The sequence below is a fragment of the Carcharhinus amblyrhynchos genome, chromosome 2 (assembly GCF_965287045.1).
Source record: "Carcharhinus amblyrhynchos chromosome 2, sCarAmb.v2.hapA, whole genome shotgun sequence".
NCBI classification, from domain to species: Eukaryota; Metazoa; Chordata; class Chondrichthyes; order Carcharhiniformes; family Carcharhinidae; genus Carcharhinus; species Carcharhinus amblyrhynchos.
Window position 1 is genome coordinate 101445601 of NC_137325.1, and position 25444 is coordinate 101471044.

Here is a 25444-nt window from a genome sequence, read left to right on the forward strand (position 1 = left end):
CATCTGAAGAAGGAGCGACAGTCTGAAAGCTCGTGCTACCAGATAAACCTGTTGGACTTTAACCTTTATCAGTGAGACTTCTTACTGTTGATACAATTGCCAGAGGGCCTCTTTGCAATTGCTTGGCTGAGCTCCAAGGCTGATTAATTCTTTCAGCCATGTGTGGCTTTTTTTCATAACTTGAAAGGGACTGCTATCTTTGTCTGATTGACAGTTTTATGAACTTCTAATAAGTTTATATTGCTCTGTATAGGTTTTTCATTGTCTGTTTATTTGGACAAGCTTAAGGAGAATTAAGGAGTTTCTTCAATTGGACTTTAACTATGTACTTCTGATCGACAGATTTATGTGAAGGTAAGGGGGCAATATTTTTCATAAAGATTTTTGAATGGCTGATCTTACTTTAATTTCATTAGCAGTTCAAAGACTTGCCAGTTATGTTATATGGCTCATTGATTGTGCACATAACATACTTGAAGAGTTCATCAAAGGACCAACAGATGTCTGCAGCATAGATTGATGTGAAAAGTCAAACCACAAGGTCTCCTACATACATTCATTTCTGATTCTGCACACTGTTGAATGCAGCACAGTATCTTGTTCACTGGAGAAAGCACTCTAATGCATCTGAACCCTTACACAGTACTAGTCAATTTAACAGTCTCTTAACTTATGATCAATCACAACATTGAAAACATACTTAAATCATAAAACACCACTATATTGCAACAGTTGAAATTGGCAAAGACTGTTAAGCTCACTTGTCAAAAAATTCTCAACTTCACAGTGGGTTTCCCCCAGAATTCTTGAAATGATTTATCTGGCGTAGTTCCCACAGATTTCAGAACTCAGCCACCCAATGAAAATACCAATGGCAAGAAACTTCACTTTGCAGCAGGCATATTAATCCAGAACATGCTGGCACTTCAACTGAGCATTGGGTTGTGCTGATAGTGTTGCTGGGACCAGAGATCTGTCAGATAATTTAATCGTTAGCAGCTCTCAGAGGTGGGACTTCATCCCTACATGGTGGTGTAAGACCTCCTGTAGCCATTTAACACTCATCAGCATATTAACTAGCCTGCGGCAGTCATTAGGAGTAGTAAAGAATTCCCTGCCAACTTTTTCAAAATTATACCCTTTGTTTCTCTTCACAAATACTGCCTGATCTGCTGAGTATTTCCAGCATTTTCTGTTTTTATTTCAGATTCCCAACATCATATTTCCTGACTTAGCACAAATGGCGAGAATCAGTGGGAAGTTTTAAAAATGTGGCTCCACATGCCTCCCTTTTCATCCTCCGATATTGGTTCGTTCAGTGTTAGGAGATCAAAATTCAGTCCGTTAACTCTGTTTCTCTCCATAGATGCTGCTTGTTCAGTTGTGTATTTTGTGTATTTTCCAATTTTTATTCAGAATTATTTTACTTGCTGATGTAAATGCATTTATTTTGTCACCTTGTGAACCTAGCTACTGTGGTAAAAAAGTGATGACAATGGAAACACAGATGAGGGTTTGCTAACACTAGTCTTCTGTTTGTTCGACATGGTTAGAAACTGTATGGCCATGTTGAGTAATTTCTTTCATCAATTGAGTGTTCTCTGATTAATGTAGCATTTAATGGAGCGCTCAGATTTCATTGATTTTTCCGTATGCCACTGATTTTAGCTGTGCTTACTGTTTTGTTCTAACATAACCATTTTGCATTTATATATTATATGACCCTATTAATTTGTTCCAATATTATGTTTGGATATCATGTCAAATAACCATACACAATGACAGCAGATAGCAAAGCAATGAAGTGCAGTAAAGTGAAACAAAATAATCCTTTCTAAGTGAGTACGTGTACACACACAATCCCACCTTGTCCTTCACAAGCTGTCTGCAGCCTTTGACATGGTTGACCAATTCATCATCCTCCAGTCCTCTCCATTGTCTTCCCATTGTGTGAGGCAGTTCTCAATTAGTTTCATTCTTATCTATCTAATTACAGGCAGAGTATCATTTATTAATTCTGCTCCTGCACAGCCATTTCTGGTGAGCCCCAACTGGCCCTTCTTATTCCTCAGCCATAAGCTGCCCCTCTGCAACATAAACTGTAAGCCCAGCCTTGGTTTTCACATGGACAACGCCTCTCTCGACTTCTCCACTGTTTCTAAGTTATCAGACTGTGTATCTAACATCCAGTTGAATGCTGGAAAGTGTGAAGCCATTGTTTTCGGTCCTCATTTCAAACTCTGTTTTCTATCTACTGATCCCAGTCCTCTCCCTGGTGTGGGCCTGCAATTAGTTATTGAGAGCCAGCTGCACCACAGCTCGGTACCTCCATGGTGTCCTCCATTGATACCATAGCATGTTGCACTATTTTTTGGTAAAAAGTCTGACAACACCAGGTTTTAGTCCAACCTATTTATTTGATAATATACTCACAAGCTTTCGGGGTTAGCCCCTTCGTCAGGTGAATGGAGAGTTCTGGCCTCAGACAGAGCATAACTCTCCATTCACCTGACGAAGGGGCTAACCACGAAAGCTTGTGAGTATATTATCAAATAAATAGGTTGGACTAAAACCTGGTGTTGTCAGGCTTTTTACTGTGTTTACGCCAGTCCAACGCCGGCATACCCACATCAGCACTATTTTTTCCCAGTGATTTGATGCAAGTCTGTGCAGCACCGTCAGAAATGGAGCTTTGTGAATGGATTTTTCTTCTAATGTCTATATGTTTAATCCTCCTGGCTTGAGTGCATGAGTTGGATAAAATCTAAGCTTTACACAGGATTTGTGAATTTCATAGAAAACTATTTTGTGAAGTACAATGATAATGTTTTCATATTTGTAGGAGTTTATAGATATGAAAACATCTGTTGTTGACCAGTGTTGTTCACAGATATGTCTGTTCAATGAAGTTCAAGCTTACTGGGACTAATGGGGACTAAATATGTGAAAGTAATCCTTGACACAACCATCCTTGGGAATTTCCACAGAAAAGATGAAAGCTTGTTTAAGTTCAAAATATATATATAGTATTGGCAACATCATCTTTAAACAAGCATCAAACAGCTTCATGTTTTCTTCATACTAATGGTTGCTTGTGTTGGCAAATGTACAATTGGAATGAATACTGTATGGATGATCCTGTCTACTGATATCAGAGGCAGTGAAATCTTCATGGAATTGGAGGTTCCCTGCACCATCTGAAAAAGCACTGCCCACAGAAAAAGCTATTGAATCTTTCGCAGGATATTTTGGGACTTATCCTGTAATCTTGGGTCTAAACCCACAGCCTGCAAGAACAGGTCAGTTACACACTTGCACTACAGTGGTGCTGTACAGATTTTTCTCTGCCATATCTACACTCACTGGCGTAACTTTGCACACTCGGCCATTGCATAGTGAAGGGATGTAAAATGATAAACTTTGTTTCAACATGAAGGGAGGATATTTCAACTATTTGTTATCGGTATAGCACAATGCGCACTATGTCTTTAGGATGTTGTACAAATGGTGAACAAAGCTAATCTTCCCCAAAGGAAACACTTAAAAGGCTGTCCTTATAGACTGCATTTGTCAGAGCAAAAGATCTTTACCAATTTGAACAAACAGGCTGACTTAGCATTCAATCTGTACAGCTCAAATCCATTTATTGCTAATTGTGTAAAAGATAACACTTGAACATTCTATCATGGCAACTGACCAATATCCAGCTAACTGTGAACTCTGCCATGGATTATGCCTGTGAGTAAATTATTGATTCACACATTATCACATGATACTGGCAAATTTAATCAGGTTAAAGTAAAAGGGATAATTACCAAATAAATGGATTCATGGTTGAATCTGAATATTATAAATTAGTCTTAAAGCATGCTTTCCTGCCACAGAGACGAAATCCTTTGTCTCTTATGGTGGTTTCGTGTTAAGCTTACAGAATGATTACAGGACAGGAGGCTATGCTGTCTCTCTGCAAGCACAATTTAACTAATTCACCTCCTCTTCCTGTATCTTACAGCCCCTACAAACTTTTGCCATTCTGGTGCTTAACTAATTCCCTTTAAAAAGCCATGATTGAATTTGCCTCCACCATGCTCTCAAGTAGTTCACTTCAGAATCTAGCAACACAGGACAGAAGCAAGGTTTTCCTCATGTGGCCTTAGCTTCTTTCGCGAATCTTCTTAAGTCTGTGTCCTCTGGTTCCTGAGCCATCCGCCAACATGAACACTTTCCCTCCATCTGTCTACACCACTCATGATTTGAACACTTCTAACAAATCTCCTCTCAACGGCCTTTAGAATAATCCAGCTTTTCCAATCTATCCAAATAATTGAAGTCCCTCCTCCTTGGAGCCATCCTCATAAATCTTTTTGGCATCCTCTCTCAAATCTTTACATCCTTCCTAAAGTGCGGCATCATAACTGGACAGGGTGGGCCTGTTTACATGGAGTTGGTGGAATTCTGGAACCATTTAAAAATGATCTTATTCCAGGATTTTTTTCCCCATTCCCAGCAACCCAAACTTTATTGACGCAGGATAAAGGTGTGAGTAGTGAACTTGCAGTCTGCATTCCCAACCGGGCCTGCCCCATTGCATGGAATAGGTATTTCCTAGCCCCCTGCAATTTTTGTGAAGTTAGGGTGGTTTCTGCATAACTTGTGGTTCACAGCCCCTCAGAAGAATTGTGAACCATAGTCTAAACTTTGTGAAAATAACTTCCAATGGTCTTATCCATGCCCTACATACCCCCTCTCTGCCATCTCAATGCCAAATAAATGCCAATTCATGCCTCCCATCCAAATGCAATGTCCTTATAACCCCCATGCCAACTCATGGTCCTTCTGCACCTCTTCAATCAGTATAACAATGTAGCGAACCAGTGAACCATATAATAACAATGACCTCTGTGCAACTGCTTAAAAAAACACTCATTCGCAATTATTTAAGAAAAAGACCATGGACCCTATTTTGCCACTTAAATCGTGCTGGGCAGAGTTGAAACTGGGAGTGTTTTAGATCTGACTTTTAGATTCATTCTGAGGCACTCCACATGCACTCTGCCTGAAAACGTACCAGCGATTCTGAATCATGCTGCACAAGCCTGTGGGTGGGGCTTATTGCGCCCAAAACACTGCAGCTCCGCTCAACGTCTCCAACTATGAACGTGCAGAAAAAAAGCTCCCCTGCCACATCGCTCCCAGCCGAATAATGCCTCCCCTGGCCCCTACAGACATTGCCCCACTTCCACAACATAACTGACCCCCTCTTATCCCTCCATCTCTCCACCACCCAGACCGATTGCGGGATCCTTTCCCTCCCCCCCACTGATCACATGCAGGGTGCCAGGGACCCCCCCCACCCGCCCCCCACACATCACAGGTAGAGTGGCAGCAGGCCACCCCATCCCCCCACTGCACACAGGCAGAGTGGCATCAGACCCCCTCCCCCCCACTGATTACACACAGACTGGCAGTGGACCCCCACATCCCTCTCCACCAATCACACACAGAGTGATAGTTGACCCCTTCTGCCCACCCTCCTCCTGCCACACTCCCCTGCTCCCCTAATCTGAGTCATCTGACCCACTGCCCTCCTCCCCCCCAACCAGAGAGCCATCTGACCCACCTCCCTTGCCCACACAGGAGAGCCATCTGATCTGCCTCCCTCCCCCCCCCAGAGAGCCATCTGATGCACCTCCCTTTCCCCCACCAGAGAGCCATCTGGTCTGCCTTCCTCCCCCCCACCCCCCCCCGACCGATCTGAGTCAGAGAGACGCTGAAACCTCGGAACTTACCTGCTCAGAAGCTAGAGCACCCAAATCGGACCTTTGCGGACCATGTCTGTTTTGCGCCAAATCTGGATGGGCGAACGCGGTGGTAAAGGGGGAAATGCCAGTAAGTTTGGGTGTGCAGTCCAGTAAATCAATTTAAATGCATGCAAATGCATTTAAATTGATGTTGCACCCGTTTCAACCCTTGGTAAAGGGGAACCGGTGTGAGGGCGGGTGTGGATTGCGCTACTTGCCTCATGCCCAACACTACCAAGTTTTTGCACCTGAAAACGGGTGCAACTTGATGATAAAATCAGGCCCGGTGTTTGGAAAATCTTATTAAAGTGCCAGTCAAACAGAACATTATCATACCAATAACAGAAGCTTTAAGCACTAGACATCTCTTAACCTTGTAACCTCATAACCCAATTAACCTAATAAACATTGAGAAAAGTGATTACAGCAAAAATAATTTATTTTAACCTCATAGAGATGTTAATAAAGCAAAGTAACACTTTCCTGCGCCTATCTAAACAAACTCATTACATTATCCTTTATAAGAGTCTGGGCCCTCAACATAGTGTGCATAATAACAAGTTTCATGTATGTCATTGTTACAATAGGGCTTGTTGATTCTGTATATGATGTACACTGGATGAATCGACATGGAAGAGGCATGATGGGTATGAAGCACCATTTGGGGTAGGGGCATTGAGCTGACATGGGGAATGGAGGTAGAATGGGGAGTAGGTGGGTGGTGCTGGAGTGTGAAGGGTGTAGGCTAGTGGACTAAAATGTAACCAAACAACTGGGATGAAATTCCAGAGAACAAAGGTGGTCCTTTTAACTAGTGTGTTTTGGCACTAAGCCGACTCTGTCTCGTGTCTGCATCCCCTGAGTGAAACTAGTGCATAAAGGGTCACTTCTTACCAAAACAGGTTTGTGGAATCGGGAAATTCCTGACTTGAGCCATCATCTCAGAAACACTTATCCGGCCTAATATTCTAGTCACAGCTGAAGTTTTCTTTCATAAAGGTTTATCCAAACTTTCTTGATTTATACATTTTATATTTAGAATCTTTCTAAGAATCAGGAATGATCTGAAGCTGAAAAGGAGGCTAGTAAACATATAACAACGAGTGAAGAGAGAGTCAGACACTTACAGACAGGATGTCTCTCGCCGAGCATAAATATATTCACATTTGCCATGCATGCAGATATTTTCTGAACATGGCTGGTAGTTCCCAGTATAAATATCTTCTCTTTGATCACTGGCATCTTAAAAGTAAATGATTAATTGTCAGTGTCATCTGCCCTCATTTCACTTGATTTACATATTTAACACAGATTGGTTGCTTTAAAGTTACCATCTTGACATTTGGATGATTGGTTTGAATATCTCTGAGAGTTCTCCTGCTTGCCACCTGTAACCCTTTGCCCTTAATCAAATATATTCTATAAATTGTTGGCACAAGTGCACGCTATCCCATTTAGTTTCTTTAGCTGATAGATTTGGGGCATTCAGTGCTCAGACTTCTGAAAGAGACCCAGACTTATTGTTACAGGCATATGAAATATTACAATTGTTATTGGCAGGCAACTCTCCTCAAAACAAAATCTTTATCCTCGCCAAGTGCAGAAACCAGGATGGTGATTGGTAAGATTTTTTCACAGAAATATTTCTAGGGTGGGGGGGGGGAGCAGGATAAGAGGGTGCAGTAGATGATCACAAATCCAATTGTTGAAGCCAGGGTATTGGTCATGGCTGTTTAACTCAGTTTCTGGATTTCCCAGTCAATGACAGAGTGCAGAAAAAGGGTGAAGCCAGGATTAAGAATGAAGGCAAGAAGACATGGGAAGGCAGCTCACGGATTCTCTGCCTCTTCCTTGGAGGTGATCCTGGAGGTGGTGAGGGTTGGCCAAGACATCCTGTTTCCTGTGGAGGAAGCCAGCCAAACCAGACAGCAATGTCCCGGAAGTTGCAAAGGAGTGAGCAGCAGGACTGTGTGTATCCTTGAGGCTGGATACAGTGCCACAAGAGGTTTAATGATTAACAGGAAAGAAGAGCTGTCAACTTCTTTTGAGTGCCAACTGTAACACCATTCTCCTGGGCAGCATTTCTCAGCTCAACACATCTTGCAGCTTCTCGCATCCCCAGCTGAACAGCCAAGACTCACACTTATTCACCATATTGACATCCCACACCAATTCCTCACTGCCACATAAAGGGAAGATGGTGGCATAGCGGTAAGTAATGTCTCTCTGCTAGTAATCTAAGGCTAATACACTAATAGATAAAAACTCAATTGGATAAAAACAAACTCTGGAATTGAAAACTGGTGATCATGAAACTATAGTTGATTGTCGTGAAAATGCATTTGGTTCATCCAGTGACTCTTTAGGGAAGGAAATCTGCCATCCTTACCCGTCTGGCCTACATATGCCTCCAGATTCACAGTAAAGTAGTTGACTCTAAACTCTGCTCTGAAATAGTCTATTAACCTCTCAATTCAAGGACAATTAGGGATTGGCAAGAAATGCTCGCCTTGCTGGCAACGTTCACATCCTATGAGAAAATAAAAAAACTCTCCTGAAATGGTGTCCTTCCATCCACTTATCACATTAGTAAGTTCCTACCTTCTCTCAGTGCAGGAAGAGAGCGCACAACTGGAGGGAGACAGAGAACGAGGGGGTGTGGGTGGACCTGCACTAATAGTCACATTGACTACTGTAGAGAAACAGATGTCAGAGATTGGCAGAGCGTCATAGTCCATGGGAAAAGGCAATGGATAATCTAAGATCTTCCATATGCTTGGTGACAGCTATTTACCATTTATATAGATGATCTGGAGGAGGGAACCGAGTGCAGGGTGTCGAAATTTGCTGATGACACCAAGATTGGGGGAACGGCAAATTGTGCGGAGGGTGTGGAGAGTCTGCAGAAGGATCTAGATAGGCTGGGCGAATGGGCCAGGAAATGGCAAATGGAATTTAATGTTGGCAAGTGTGAGGTGGTCCACTTTGGTAGGAAGAATGGTAGGAAGGACTATTACTTACGTGGCGAAAAACTGCAGCAGGCGACGGTGCAGAGGGACCTCGGGGTCCTTGTGCATGAATCGCAAAAACCCAGCTTGCAGGTGCAGCAGGTGGTCAGGAAGGCGAATGGGATGCTGGCCTTCATAGCGAGGGGGATTGAATATAAAAGTAGGGAGGTCTTGCTGCAGCTGTATAGGGCATTGGTGAGGCCGCAGCTGGAGTACTGTGTGCAGTTTTGGGCGCCGCACCTGCGCAAGGATATTTTGGCCCTGGAGGGAGTGCAGAGGAGGTTTACTAGGCTGATACCGGAGTTGAGGGGATTGAGCTATGAGGAGAGGCTGAATAAACTAGGCTTGTACTCGTTAGAGTTTAGAAGAATGAGGGGAGATCTCATTGAGACGTATAAGATGATGAATGGGATGGATAGGATAGAGGTGGAGAGACTCTTCCCGCTCAAAAAAGACAGTAGGACTAGGGGGCACAGCCTCAAGATAAAGGGGAGGCGGTTTAGAACGGAGTTGAGGAGGAACTTCTTCACTCAAAGGGTGGTGAATCTCTGGAATTCTCTGCCCGTTGAAGTGGTGGAGGCTGCCTCACTAAATATTTTTAAGAAGCGGGTTGATGGGTTTTTGATAAGAGAAGGGATTAAGGGTTATGGGGAGAGGGCGGGAAGGTGGAACTGAGCCACGACAGATCAGCCATGATCTTATTGAATGGCGGGGCAGGCTCGAAGGGCTAGATGGCCTACTCCTGCTCCTATTTCTTATGTTCTTATGTTCTTATGACAGCATAAGATTTCACACTGTCACTTGACACATAACACTCACTCATGTTGAACTGATGTCACCAATATCTGAAATGTCATGATAGGCACAAAGTAGAGCTTGAAATGTCCAGGGGTATCAAGTGTTTAGGAAGGATAGGCAGGAGGAAAAAGTGGGGGGCATAGCTCTGCTGATTAAGGATAGCATCAGGGTGGTAGCAAGGGATGATACAGGAACCAAAGAGCAGAACGTGGAATTATTGTGGGTGGAGATTAGGAACAGCAAAGGGAGGAAGACGCTGGTGGGTGTCGTTTATAGGCCCCCGAATAATGATCTGGAGGTGGGGCAGGCTGTTAACGTGCAAATAAATGCGGCGTGCAGGAATGGGACGGCGATAATTATGGGGGATTTCAATCTACATATTGATTGGTCGACCCATGTTGGACACGGTGGGCTCGAGGAGGAGTTCTTGAAATGCTGCCAGGATAGTTTCCTCGAACAATGTGTGTTGGAGCCGACGAGGGAGTGAGCTATCTTGGATCTGGTGTTATGTAATGAGGCGGGTAGAATTAGGGACCTTGTGGTGAAGGATCCTCTTGGGAAGAGTGATCATTGTATGGTGGAGCTTCTGATGCAGATGGAGGAGGAGAAAGTGGGTTCCCGGACATGTGTCCTTTGTTTGAACAGAGGGGAGTATGGTAGGATGAGAGAGGAATTGGCGAATGTTGATTGGGGGAGTGCGTTGGAAGGTAGGTCTAATGAGGAACAGTGGAGGATCTTTAAGGGGATCTTTCTTGCTGCTCAGCAGAAATTTATTCCGATGGTTAAAAAGGATCATAGGAGGAGAGATAATCAGCCGTGGATAACGAAGGAGGTGAAGGAAAGTGTTAAATTAAAAGCGGATGCGTTTAGAGTAGCTAAGAGTAGTGGGTGAGAAGAGGATTGGGAGAGGTTTAAATGTCAACAAAGAATGACAAAGAAGTTGATAAAGGAGGGTAGGAGAAACTATGAAGCTGGGCTAGCGCTCAATATAAAAAAGGATAGCAAGAGTTTTTATAAATACATAAAAAGGAAGAGGCTGGCTAGGGTGAACGTTGGACTCTTAGAGGATGAGAGGGGGGACTTAGTGGTAGGGGATGGGGAAATGGCTGAGGCTCTGAATAACTTTTTTGTTTCGGTCTTCACGGAGGAGGATGTGAATAATTTGCCGGGTGTTAGCGATGGGAAGATGGTAGGAGTGGAGGGCCTGAATGACATTATTGTTACTAGAGAGGCGGTGCTCGACAGACTGGAGGGACTGATTGTGGACAAGTCCCCAGGACCGGATGGAATGCATCCAAGGGTTCTGAAGGAAATGGCGGAGGTGATAGTGGATGCCTTGGTGATTATTTTCCAAACGTCGCTGGATTCCAGGGAAGCGCCAGAAGTTTGGAAAACGCCTAATATTATGCCGTTGTTTAAGAAGGGTAGCAGGCAAAAGGCGGGGAATTATAGGCCGGTTAGTTTAACGTCTGTTGTAGGAAAAATGTTAGAATCCGTGATAAAGGAGAAAATAGCGAGGCATCTTGAGGAGAATTGTTTGGTAGAGCAGATGCAGCACGGTTTTGTTAAGGGGAAGTCATGTCTGACGAATTTATTGGAGTTCTATGAGGATGTGTCTAGGGCGGTGGATAGAGGAGAGCCGGTGGATGTGGTCTTTCTTGATTTTCAGAAGGCGTTTGACAAGGTGCCTCACAAGAGGTTATTACAGAAGGTCAGGGGGCATGGAGTTGGGGGTAGGGTGTTAGCGTGGATAGAGGATTGGCTGTCAAATAGGAGGCAGAGAGTGGGGGTCAATGGGTGCTATTCGGATTGGCGGTTGGTGACTAGTGGAGTGCCCCAGGGGTCGGTGCTGGGGCCTCAGCTATTCACCATGTATATAGATGATCTGGAGGAGGGAACCGAGTGTATGGTGGCGAAATTTGCTGATGACACCAAGATTGGTGGAACGGCAAATTGTGCGGAGGGTGTGGAGAGTCTGCAGAAGGATCTAGATAGGCTGGACGAGTGGGCCAGGAACTGGCAAATGGAATTTAATGTTGGCAAATGTGAGGTTGTCCACTTTGGTAGGAATAATGGTAGGAAGGACTATTACTTACGTGGCGAAAAACTGCAGCAGGCGACGGTGCAGAGGGACCTCGGGGTCCTTGTGCATGAGTTGCAAAAACCCAGCCTGCAGGTGCAGCAGGTGGTCAGGAAGGCGAATGGGATGCTGGCCTTCATAGCGAGGGGGATTGAATATAAAAGTAGGGAGGTCTTGCTGCGGCTGTATAGGGCACTGGTGAGGCCGCAGCTGGAGTATTGTGTGCAGTTTTGGTCGCCGCACTTACGCAAGGATATTTTGGCCTTGGAGGGAGTGCAGAGGAGGTTTACTAGGCTGATACCGGATTTGAGGGGGTTGAGCTATGAGGAGAGGCTGAATAAACTGGGCTTGTACTCGTTAGAGTTTAGAAGAATGAGGGGACATCTCATTGAGACGTATAAGATGATGAATGGGATGAATAGGATAGAGGTGGAGAGACTCTTCCTGCTCAAAAAAGACAGTAGGACTAGGGGGCACAGCCTCAAGATAAAGGGGGGGCAGTTTAGAACGGAGTTGAGGAGGAACTTCTTCACTCAAAGGGTGGTGAATCTCTGGAATTCTCTGCCCGTTGAAGTGGTGGAGGCTGCCTCGCTAAATATTTTTAAGACGCGGGTTGATAGGTTTTTGATAGGCAAGTGGATTAAGGGTTATGGGGAGAAAGGGGGAATGTGGAACTGAGCCACTTCAGATCAGCCATGATCTTATTGAATGGCAGGGCAGGCTCGAGGGGCTAGATGGCCTACTCCTGCTCCTATTTCTTATGTTCTTATGTTGAACCCTTTCTCCATGTCAGCAATAATTCCTGCCTCCCACCAGTCCTTCAAAAGTGATGGAAGCATTGCAATGGAAGGAGGCTCAGGCTTCCTCTGAGGAAGCTAAACATACTAAGATGCACTGTATTATGATTCATGGGCACCTCCACTATCACAGATACACGCACCTCAGTGGGTACTGCAGTAATGGTAGCTAGATGATCTCATGGTGAAGAGTACATCACATTTGAGCAGGTGCTAGAAACAGAAATAGAAGTGGAAGGAGCTGCAAATTCTGTGGCTGGATGTAAATACTGAGCGGTGGGAAGTGTTAATAAAAAGGACCCTTCTGGCAGAAATGTGTGTGTCAACATTTCCAGAGGCAGTCTGCACCCTTGGAGAGAGATTGGAGGAGTCCATCTCTAGCACATGTGCCCTGATGTCTCAGGTGCTTTCAATAGATGTCCCCTTTCATTGAAAGTGTAGCCATCTGTAAGGAGCATCAAACATGAAAGCCCACCAAAGCACACTGTCCCCAATCAATGGTCTGTATATTCTTACTGAAATAAAGCCAACCTCTTGCTCTTGACTAACAGGAAAGGGTAGGTGGGCCATACAGTCATTCCTTGCACCACACACACAAATACCTGGTTTTTGTTTGTATATTTCTAAATGTGTGGCTGTCTGTAAGGGGTTAGGGGGTGAAGGTTGCTGCAGTTCTTCCCTGACTTCCATTCATGTGTGCGTTTTTGTGGGGATGAAGTGATTTATGTTAGGCCTCCCGTTACTGACAGTGTGAGCCTTGGACTACAAAATTGGCAAAGATATTCCCACAGATGGGAATGTTGTGGTCTGAAGGATTCTGAGTGAATTTGGCTAACTTCAATCTTGTCGATGTACCATTTCATGCAGTGGTAGTTAAAATCGGCCTCACATATTCTGGCAATATTTTTATGCTTCTTATGCCCACATCTGTAATGGAAATGCCTTTGTAAACATGTCACTCTCTAATTACATCCTCCTCCCAGCAATGAATCTTCAGCAGCTCCATTGGATGTTATGCAAAGGCATAAGGTTAAATCTCATGGGATCCAGGGTGAGGTAGCTAAATGGATATAAAATTGCCTTGATGACAAGTGGTTGTAGAGGGTTGTTTTTCAAACTGGAGAACAGTGACCAGTGGTATACCTCAGGGATTTGTGCTGGGTCCACTGTTATTTGTCATTTATATTAATGATTTGGATGAGAATATAGGAGGCATGATTAGTAAGTTTGCAGATGACACCAAGATTGGTGGCAGAGTGGACAGTGAAGAAGATTATATGGGATTGCAATGAGATCTTGATCAATTGGGCCAGTGGGCTGACAAATGGCAGCTGGAGTTTAATTTAGATAAATGCGAGATGATGCACTTTGGTAGACTGAATCAGGGCAGAACTTACTCAGTTAATGGTAGGGTGTTGGGAAGAGTTACAGAACAAAAAGATCTCGGGGTATAGGTTCATAGCTCCTTGAAAGTGGAGTCGCAGATGGACAAAGTGGTGAAGAAGGCATTCGGCATGCTTGGTTTCATTGGTCAGAACGCTGAATATAGGAGTTGGGACTTCTTGTTGAAGTTGTACAAGACATTGATAAGGCCACTCTTGGAGCACTATGTAAAGTTCTGGTCACCCTATTATAGAAAGGATATTATTAAACTAGAAAGAGTGCAGAAAAGATTTACGATGATGCTAGCAGGACTTGATGGATTGAGTTATAAAGAGAGGTTCTGGAGTGTAGAAGGCTGAGGGGTAATCTTATAGAGGTCTATAAAACAATGAGGGGCATAGATCAGCTAGATAGTCAATATGTTTTCCCAAAGGTAGGAGTGTCTAAAACTAAAGGGCATAGGTTTAAGGTGAGAGGGGAAAGATACAAAAGGGTACAGAGTGGCAATTTCTTCACACAGAGAGTGGTGAGTGTCTGGAATAAGCTGCCAGAGATAGTAGTACAGGCAGGTACAATTTTGTCTTTTAAAAAGTGTTTAGACAGTTACATGGGTAAGATGGGTATAGAGGGATATGGGCCAAATGCGGGCAATTGGACTAGCTTAGGCACTTAAAAAAAAAGGCAGCATAGACAAGTTAGGCCGAAGAGTCTGATTCCATGCTGTAAACCTCTACGACTCTATGAATCTATAGTGAGATGGTGGTACTCGGAACCTGGGATGGAATAGTTAAACAGGAATTGAATTCTGATATTTTTCTGTCTGTATGATGTTTGGATGTCCCTGGAACTTGTCAACTTGTTTCACATTTACTGTTAGGCCATATAACAGGTCTTCACCACACCCTGTAACATCGTCACTTTTTATCATGCATGGCTATACAATAACCTCCATAATGGGAAATGCCACAGGACAATGCCTGTTATTTCTATCAAGTGAGAAAGGATATAGAAGCTCTAGGAATGCTGGACTGTATGTACATCTATCAGTTGAGGTTGATACATGTGAACCCACTGCAGTTGGGTGAAGGCTGCACCCAATGCAAGTTCTGATAGACTTACTATTATATAGCCAGTGGGACCACTTTACCCTGGTTTAAAGGCAGTGCAGATCTGTAAATGGACTTGAACTTGACTTCTCAAATCCCGATTGTACTCTTGATCATCAGCTATAGTGTACTCAAAATTTCACAATGTGCAGTGAGTGGTTTAAACATATTTTCCACCACTTACCTTTAACTTCTGTGCCCAGCTGGAATCCATTGTCCTTCCCCAAAGGACCAGTATCATCTTAAAAAAATGTTGATATATAGAAATTGTTAGCAGGCTGATTTATGATTCATTTGAAAGGAACTAACAGTAAAATACTAAAATAATTATTTGAACATGCTTTTATCTCTTTCTGCACTTCTGAATTAACATTAAGTGACCCTATCCAGCTAGGTTCACCACCTGAGACATCTGATTGATTCTCCAATAGAAACTAGAAAGGTGGAGGGTGTGATTAGTGTTTTTTTTTATTGTGCAGTCACCTTCCCTTTAACACTCCAGCACAAACAATGGTCACAAACATCATTACACAATTCCCCAGGGTATCCAAACAGTTCAGCAGTCTTTGACAGTATATGTGTGTTTTTGTAACTAGTTACACAGCAATGTTAGTAACTTGTCTTAAGTTACTGTTTCCAGCTTTCCAACACATACTCTGGGATTTGGTCAGCATTTACACAGATGATCATAAAACGGAAACACTATTGTGAAGCACACGAGATACTTCTCCGGGTGGTGCTGCCACTTTCTTTTTTTATATTTTACTTCAGCCAAATGCATTACTTGATGCAAAATATTAGAAATTTCATGGATACATGTGTGATAATATATAAAAGGGAATTTGAAATTATTTTATAAACATATAATTAGCAAAATAGTCATTGGGGAAAGGATGGAACCAAAAATGGGGAACCTCTTGTGAGGCAAAGGAACTGGTTGGAATACAATACCAAATAAATACTTTGCACCTGTTTCAACGAATGAAGTGGTCACTACAATATGACAATAATGGGGAAAGCTGTTGATAAATTAGATTGAATGGAAAAAAAATGCTTAAAATGTATGGTTGAACTCAAAGTAGAATAATCACCAGGTTAAAATGGGGTGCCTTTTAGGGGGTAAAATTTCCGGTCCCTCCTGCTGCAGGAATCATCAAGGGTGAGACAGTAAATTTGACGGATCATTTAAAGGTCTGTTGACCTTGGGTAGGAATTTCAGGTCCTGGGGTGGGCACAACAAGAAAGTCCCACCCTAGGTTGCTCAGCAAAGACAAGGTGGAAATTGCTGAGGGTTTGGGCACAATCTGTCAAGTCCTCCTCAGATATGAGAGTGGTGCCAAACGTTTAGGAGACTGCACATGTTACACCACTGTCCAAATGTGGGAGAGGGAGCAATCAGCAGTTGCAGTGGGGGTAATAGCCTGGAATAAAGTTAATTGATATTCAGAAAATAAGGACTAATAAATGAAAGCCAGCATACACATGTAAGAGGTAAGTTATATCTAATTGAGTTCCTGTTTGAAGAAACTGACTTCATTGATAAGGGAAATGAAGTTGATGTTGTATATCTTCTTCTTCTTTCACCTCAAGACAGGTTGACCCCCAGCACCACAATCTCCACCTTGGGAAGGGCAAGAGGCATCCTGTTTCCACTTCAACCCAAATGGGGGTCGAACCCTGTGCTGTTGGCACTAAGCTGATTCACACTGGCTTTCTGACCAACTGAATTAACTCGTACTACTCCCCTGCCACTGCCCCTGCCCCCAAGGAATCTGGGTTGCTGTGGTAACATATACCTCTACATGCATGTTCATAGAATCATAGAATCCCTACAGTACAGAAGGAGGCTGTTTGGCCCATCAAGGCTGCATCGACAACAATCCCACCCAGTAACCCCACATATTTACCCTCCTAGTGCTCCTGACATTAAGGGGCAATTTGACATGCCCAATCAACCTAACTCACACATCTTTGGACTGTGGGAGGAAACTGGAGCACCCGGAGGAAACCCACGCAGACACGGGGAGAACAAACTCCACACAGACTGTGACCTGAGGCCGGAATTGAACCTGGGTTCCTGGCACTGTGAGGTAGTAATGCTACTCCTGTTGTAGCCTGGACTTATGAATAGGGACATTCCAATATCATGGCTGACCAAGAATCTCTCCTGCTCTCACTGACTGCCGTTAATGTATGTTGGAAAGATTTACAAGCTGACGCTCAACTTGTTTGACAACATTACAAATGAACCTTCCTTTGCCAACAAATCTTGGCTTGGGGCTTGAACCCAGATATCTGGCTCAGAGACAGGGGTGTTAACACTGCATCCCAAGACCTCCGATGTTGTGTAGATGGACTTTCAAAAGGCATTTTGATAAAGCACAACATACAAGCAACATTTTTTAAAATTCTGCGTGGAATTCTGTGTGTCACTGGCGAGGCCAGCATGTATTGCCTATCCCTAACTGAAAGCCTATCAATCTTAATTTCAAGCCTATAGGGTTAAAGAAGCAGTGGTGACATGAGTGAATATATGGTTGAGGGCAAAATGCAGACAGTGACGATGAGCGATTACTGTTCAGATGAAAAGGAAGTGTTCCCCAGGCAGTCAGTATTGGCACCACTGCTCCTTTTAATAGATATATGAGTGACATGGACTTTAGTACAGAGGGCATAATTTGATAGTTTGCAGGTGATACGAAACTCAAGAGGAGGATAGTAACAAACTTGAGCAGCACATAGGCAGGCTGATGAAATGGACAGACATGTGACAGGTGAAATTCAACACAGAGAAGTGTGAAGTGATTCATTTTGGTAAGAAGAGTGAGGAGATGCCCCTTTTAAACTCACTGGTACAATTTTGGAGGGCTTTAGGAGCATAGAAACCTAGGGCTGTCCTCACACATGTCTTTGAAGATGACAGGATAATTTAAGAAGGCTGCTAAAAACATGTAGGGAATTCTTTAAATAGGGACCAGAGTACAAAAGATAAGAAGTGATAATAAACCCTTAGAAAACATTGCTGGAGTACTTATTTCAAACTGGGCACAACACTTCAGGAATAATGTCAAAGTCTTAGAATGGCAGGAGGGAGATTTACTATTATAACGGGCACTAAACTTCAAAAGTACTTCAAGGGTTGAAAAGTGCTTTAAGATGTCTGGTGGTTATGAAAAGCATTATATCAATGAAAGTCTTTCTTTCTTCCTTCTTTATGAAAGGTTACATGGAGACACTGGTGTAACTGAGCTTATTGAAAAGAAGATTAAGGAAAATCAGATAAATTATTCAACATAATGTAAGTTTTGATCAAGTAAATAAGGAGAAACTATTCCCAGTGATAGAAAGGCTGGTAACCAGAAGGCACAGATCCATCTATGGTACTTGACAAAAGAGGCAACATGAGGAAAACAAATATGCATTGAGTTGTTATGACCTGGAATGCATTTCAGAAAGGATTTAAAAGGAACCATATATATATATGCTACCAAAACAGGTCTGAAGCTGGGAATTCTGCAGTGTGTACCTCATCTTCTAACTCCCCAGAGCCTGTCCACCGTCGACAAAGCAAGGTCAGGAATGTAATGGAGTATTCTCCATTTGCCTGGCTGAGTCCAGCTCCAGCAATACTTATGAAGCTCAATGTCATTGAGGACAAGGCAGACTACTTGATTAGTACCCCTTTCACAAACATTCACTTCCTCCATCGCTGACACAGTGACAGCAGTGTGTGCCATCTATAATATGCACTGCAGCAACTCAGCAAGGCTCTTCTGACAGCACCTTCCAAACCCATATCTTTAACACTTAGAAGGACAAGGACAGCAGATGTTTAGGAACACCACCACCTGCCAGTTCCCCTTCAAACCACACATCATCCTGACATGGAAAAATATCACCATTCCTTCACTGTTACTGGGTAAAATCCTGGAACTTCTTCACTGACAGCACTGTAGGCGTACCTACACCACATGCACTGCAGCAGTTCCAGAGAGTGGCTCACCACCACCCTCTCAAGGGCAATTAGGGATGGGCAGTAAATGCTGGTCTAGTCCATATCCCATGAATAAATAAATATATATAAATTTATATTATACTTTTATTTGTTCATAGGAAATGGGCTATATGGAATGATATGCTTGAAAAGACAAAACTTGCATGGCCATGTAGATAGAACTAGGAAATAAGACAATCCATAGACCTGACAGTGACAATCTAGGCCGAATTCTGTGCTATATCATCTATAATTCTAGGTTATGTGCATATTGATATCAGTGTTACGTAAATTAATATTTCTCTTTATAGGACTCTAAGTCCTTCATAAATCAATGTGGGACATATTTCGGGTGATGTGATGAAATAGTGCATTGTGCGAACAGCTGGTGTGACATCTTCCACTCCATTGACTTCCTAGTCTCAGATGCACTATTCTGGGGAGCTGTTATCTACAGGCCCAGCATCTGCTCTTTCTTAAGGGTGAATAATAATTCAAATCATCATCAGCCTCTTGTCTAACAGCCAAAAGGATTAATGAATATTATGGCAAAATATACAGAAACAAAATGTAATTTAGCCTGGCAAGCCTGTTACCTCCCTCAGCCAAGTACAATTTGAGCTATCACAAACTTTGTCTCATTGTATCATACTTCATCTGCTGTGTTATCATAGACTAATAGGAGAACAGATTTGTGGCTGTGAGAAGATCAGAGGGGATTAGATAGAAAATAAAAAGAATTATAGCTATCCTTAAAAATACATACAAAAGCATGCAGAAGTAGCCTTATTGCCACTTCCTGAGCCAGATAGACTCAGCAAAGCTCTTAAGTTCTAAGAAGAATGAGTAAATTTTACATTCAAATCCACACTGACTTCCTTTCTGATCTTGCTATTGAGGAGTAACACCTTCAGATGCCCAACATCAAAATAATCATTCCTTTCCACCAGGATTATTTATGTGAAATCATTCTTCTGCCTTTTTTATTGACCCAATTATTTATCTTTTCCCTCTATCTGATTGTACTGTCAAAGGCTCCATGATTGGAATAATGATCAGTTTCAGCAGGATCTGCAGTGTCTTCCTAACAGAAACTTTTAATTCACCAATGCTGAATATAAACATTATAATTTAGACTCTCCCTCTAGAAACACATATTGAGAATTCAGTGTTGATATTTGTGGTGGAGGAAACTAATTAGAAACAAAGTAGTTACATCACAGAAACAGGCCATTCAGCCCAGCTGATCTATGCTGGTGTGCATGCCCCAAACAAACCTCTTGCTACCCTTCCTCAACTAAGGCCAATACCATATCCTCCTATTCCTTTCTCCTTAATGTGATAAACCAACTTCCCCTTAAATACATCTTTACTAGTCATCTCAACTACTCTCTGTGGCAGCAGGTTCTATGTTTTTACAATGCCCTGGATAAAGAAGTTTCTTCTAAATTCATAAACAAAAAGAAAACATGGTGGGAATACTCAGAAAGTCAGGCAGCAGCTGTGCAAAGAAATGGAGTGAACGTTGATGACCTGCCATCAGATCAGAAGGAAAATAGAAATATAAGAATTTTTCAGGCAGCAGAAGGCATTAGGCAGCAGGGAGAATAAAAGGGAGGCTCTGCAGTTAGGTGGAAGGCAGAAGCGATTAGCTAATAAAAAAGATTAATGATGGAAAAGCCAAGGATAATGAGAAAAGTAAAGAAACACAGATTACATCCAGATAAGACATGAATGTCTGGTAAGCAGCCATCAAAATGCAACATGGTGGAAGAGAGAAACAACTAAGGATTGTTCCTGCTGTGACATCTTGTTCCACTCCTCAGTCACTCCTATCCACCCCTCTCTACAGCACATTTCCATGAAAGCTGAGGAGATGCAACACCTGTCCATTCACCTCCCTCCTCCTCAGTATCCAAAGACCCAAACACTCTTTCAAAAGAATCAGCCATTTACTTCTTTCAATTTAGAATTCTGTATTTACTGTTCACAACATAGTCTCCTCAGCATTGGGGAGACTAAATGTAGACTGGTTGACTGCTTCGTGAAACACCTCCATTCAGTCTGCAAGCAAGGCCCCAAGCTTCCTGTGACTTGTCATTTTATTTCTCCATCTTGCTCCCACTCTGATCTTTCTGTCCATGGCTTGAAACAGTTTTCTAATAAAGTTTAACTCATGCTCAAGGAACAGCATCTCATCTTTTGAATTGGCACTCTACAGCCTTCTGGACTCAGCACTAGATTCAACAATGTTAGATTATAATCTCTGCTTCCATCTTGATCTGAGCATTTATTCTGTTTTGTTTGCTGGCTTGTGTCTTTCTTCATCTTGCTACATAGCCACTGATGTCTCATTTGGACACAACCTTTGCACGGTTAACTTCTTTGTTTTTCAATTCTATACCACTAGGAACAAACACCAGTGTGCTGTTTATTTTTATAGCATTATTAATCTGTTATCACTTTTTGTTTCTGTACACTCAGATTTCTTTGTTCTTCAACCCTATGTCGGCACTTATTTTCCAAAGAATCCATGGTCTCCATAGCCTATCAAAATGTACTTCCTCACAAGTTCATTTACAAAGTGCATTTTTATTCTGCAAGTTTATTAATGTCTTCCTGTAAATTGTTGCAGTTGTCCTTCAGAATAATTACATTCCCCAACTTGGTGTCATCTGCAAATTTGGAAATTTATGAGTCCAATTCAATTATGTAAATTGTGGATGACAGTAGTCTCAGCATTGATCCTTGTGTGACAACATTTCCCAGCATTTACCAATACTACATTTAATGCCTATCCTCTGTTGCCTGTTTCAGAGCCAGCCTCATAGCCATTCTGTTACTGGTTCCCTGATTTCACACATTATTGGCTGAGTCTAACTGTACGATAACTTGTACAAAGACTTTTTAGGAATCCAAATACATTACATCGGCTCTATTACCCTTATCTATCCTTCCTATTACTTTTTCAAAGACTTCAATAAGCTTATACAAAGGTGGCTTTCCTTTTTAAAATCTGTGCTGATTACTATGTTTCATTTTCTAAATGCTTTTTTATTATCTTTCTGAGTAAGGATTTTGTTATCTTTCCTACCACCAACATAAAACTAATTGGCCTATAGCTCCCTGGACTCATTCTTTATGCTTTTTTATATATAGGAGTCACATTAGCTTTCTTCTAATCCTCAGACATTTTTCCCCTTTTAAGGAATTTATACATATGTAATAATGCTTTTGTTGTTTCTTCTTTTAATGTGAGCCTTAGATCAATTTGGATTAATCACTGCACTGACTTTCAAGTATGTTCCTGGTAGATTCATAAAATTCACCATATATTCTTTAGTCAGCTAATTTTCTAATGCTTTTTGAATCCTACATATTCAGATAATAAAGAGTAACAAGAAACTTGGGCCAGACTTATCATATGCCCCATCACCTCCCCCCTCTATTTCATTCCCAGCCATTCACCTGTTCCAGTCTCCCACAGCCCCCACCCATTCTGCACTAAACTTACTGTCTGCTTTGAGAAGCCGTGATATTGAAAAACTTACCCAGCAACTGATGATATGAGCTTGTCCAATCACAGGCTGGTTTCTCCACCCACTAATGTAGTGTAGTCACTAACGAACCAACCAACGGCTAATGCATGTAGAAATTCACCTGTGATTGGATGAGTAGGCCCTAAGCATTTGTTTTCAATTCTATCAGCGAGGTTTTGGAGTTGGGTTGTTGCCTGTATGACAGCAATGTGACAAATCCAGCTCATTGGCCAGCCCCTGGACAAACCTGTTCTAATCATACTATATTTTTTGTAGATGCTTTCTTAATCATCTCAGCATTTTTTGATCAACTGATATTAGGCTAACTGGCCTGTAGTTCTGTTTTCTCTCTCCATGCTCTTTTGAAAGACATTGTTACATTTGGCAACTTTGAATCTGATGGGATCATTCTCAAATCGAAGGAAATTTGGAAATCCAATATTTCTGCAGCTATTTCTTTTAGAACCCTAGGGTCCAGTGTATTTTCCACTATTCATTTACTGCATGCCTTTTAGTCTATTTACCCAATTAAACTTGGCCAGTTCACCCCTCATACCTATGTAATAGGTTTTGTTTAAGTTTGAGATTCTTGTTTGTGATTGGAATGTTACTTTCAAACTTAACATGGAACTCAATGGTACTAAGATCATCATTTCCAAATGGATCATTTATTATGATATTGTGAATTAATTCTGTCTCATTACACAAAATGAGATCTAAGTTAGATTTATCCCTCGTCAGTTCCACAACATATTGTTCCAGTACACTGTCATGTAAGCATTCTACAAATGTTCCTTCTATACCACCTTTGTCAATTTGATTGTCCCAGTCTACATGAAGATTAAAGTCCCCAACAATGAACTGGAGGCACAAACTCGAGTTTTTTTTGTTTAATGCAATATCCAACAGTATAACTCCTGTTAGGTGTCTATAAGCTAATTCCACAAGTGTTTTCTAACTCTGACTATTCCTACTTTCCACCCATATTCATTCTACTTCATGTTGTTGAGGCAGATACTGTTTTATTAATGCCTTTATGTCATCCTTTACTATCAGGGCTAACCTCTTCTCATTTGCCATTGTCTGTCTTTTTGAAATATTGTGTATTGATGACCTCTCAACCATGTTTCTGTAATGGTTGTCAAGTCTAAACTATTTACCTTCGTTTGTGCCATTGGTTCATCTATTCTATTGCAAATGCTTTGCGCGTTCAGTAAAATTAGTCCATGGAATGAAAGGGACATTGGCAAAGTTGGCTGAGTGACAGAAAGTAAAGAGTGGTGAAAGTTTTTCAGACTAGAGGAATATACACTGTGTTCCTCGATGGCTCAATACTGGGGTAACTATATTTCTTCATTTATATTAATGACCTAGACTAAGGTGTACAGAGTACAATCCCAAAATTTGTAGATGATGCAAAGCTTGGATCTATTGTGAACTGCAAGGATTGTGATAGACTTCAAGGAGGACATAGATAGGGGGATGGAATGAATGAATACAGAGCAACTAATATTGAATGCAGAGAAGTGTGAAATAATGCATTTTTACAGGAAAAACGAGAAGAGGGAATACAAAATAAGGGCAACAATTCTAAAGGGGATGTGGGAACAGAGAGACCGGGAGATATATAAATCATTTAAGGCGACAGGGCAAACTGAGAAAATGGTTAAAAGGCATCCAGGACCCCTGAGCTGTATAAATAGAGGCATAGAGCTGAATTTTCCACTGAGAAGGATAATCCTAATCATGAGGACATAGATAGTCTGCTGAAAAAGAAGGCGATGTAACAGATGAAATTTAATGCAGAGAAGTGTGAAAGTGATACAATTTGAAAGGAAGAATGAAAAGAAGCAACATAACATAAAGGGTATAATTCTAAAGATGGTACAGGAGCAGACCATCTGGAGATATGTACACAAACCACTGAAGATGGCAGAGCAGATTGCAAATGTGGTAAGTAAAGCATATGAGGTCATGGCTTTTATAGAGTACAAATTCTTTGATAAAGAAATGCAAAAGTGAGGAAGTTATAGTGAATTTTTATAAAACATTGGTTTGATCTCAACTGCGTCCAATTCTGGGCACTACACTTTTGGATGGATGTGAAGGAGTTAAAGAGAATGTAGAAAAGATTTACGAGAATGGTGTTAGGGGTGAGGAACTTCAATTACATGGATATATTGGAGAAGCTGTGTTATTCTTTGTTGCGAGTGATCACTAGGGATAGTTTCCCAGAGTACAGCCCACACATTGAAAGCTACCTTGGTGACAATCAATCTAGGGGACCTCAAGCATATCTGCATTTGCAAAGGGTATAAAGCATGTTTCCACATGGGTATAGGGTGGTTCTTGATTGTCTTCACCCTGCATGGCAGCTGGTATACTTCTGGCTTTTTCTCTGCCATTTTGGCTGATTTTACAAGTCTACTTTGAAGATTTAACTACTTTTAGTGTAATTTGGATGGCAAACATTTCCAAATTGAAACAAGGTTAGCATAAGTAGCATTTGTCATTTGCAACAACACAAGAAATTGCTGTTACTTTTTTATTAACATGTCAAAACTGACAGCTGAAATTATATGTTTTTGGAAGGATTTTCTTCATCTGGAGTACTGACAATCTCAAAACAGCTTTTCAATTTATTTTTCAGAGAGGAGAGATTGATGTGCAAGGATTCATACATCTTAATTAAATCTTTGGCAAATATGGCCTCATCCATTTGCCCTTTTTAAGGTCATCCCGAGACTGAACCTTGCTACAGTCCTATTCCCCAGCCTCCCACTGTGCACCTGTTAGTTTGCCTTTACTGCCATTTCTTTATTGCTTGGAGACAAGCTTAATGCACTAACAAATGATTCACTGGATAGCAATTGAGAACAAACATGCTGACAAGTTCTATTAAAGGGGAGGCATATTTTCATTTAAAACTGCATAATTA

The 25444-nt window shown here is 41.9% G+C and overlaps 1 protein-coding gene across 1 annotated transcript in view; it reads right to left on the bottom strand.

Annotated features, from left to right (window-relative positions):
* tmeff1b (transmembrane protein with EGF-like and two follistatin-like domains 1b) overlaps nt 1–25444 on the bottom strand; it is a 246300-nt gene that overhangs the window by 23245 nt on the left and 197611 nt on the right. The window contains exons 7-8 of the mRNA XM_080209917.1: nt 15158–15214; nt 6929–7043 (exon numbers count right to left, since the gene is read on the bottom strand). Of these exons, the coding sequence (XP_080066043.1) occupies nt 6929–7043; nt 15158–15214 (172 nt within the window). The remainder of the gene's footprint in view (nt 1–6928; nt 7044–15157; nt 15215–25444) is intronic.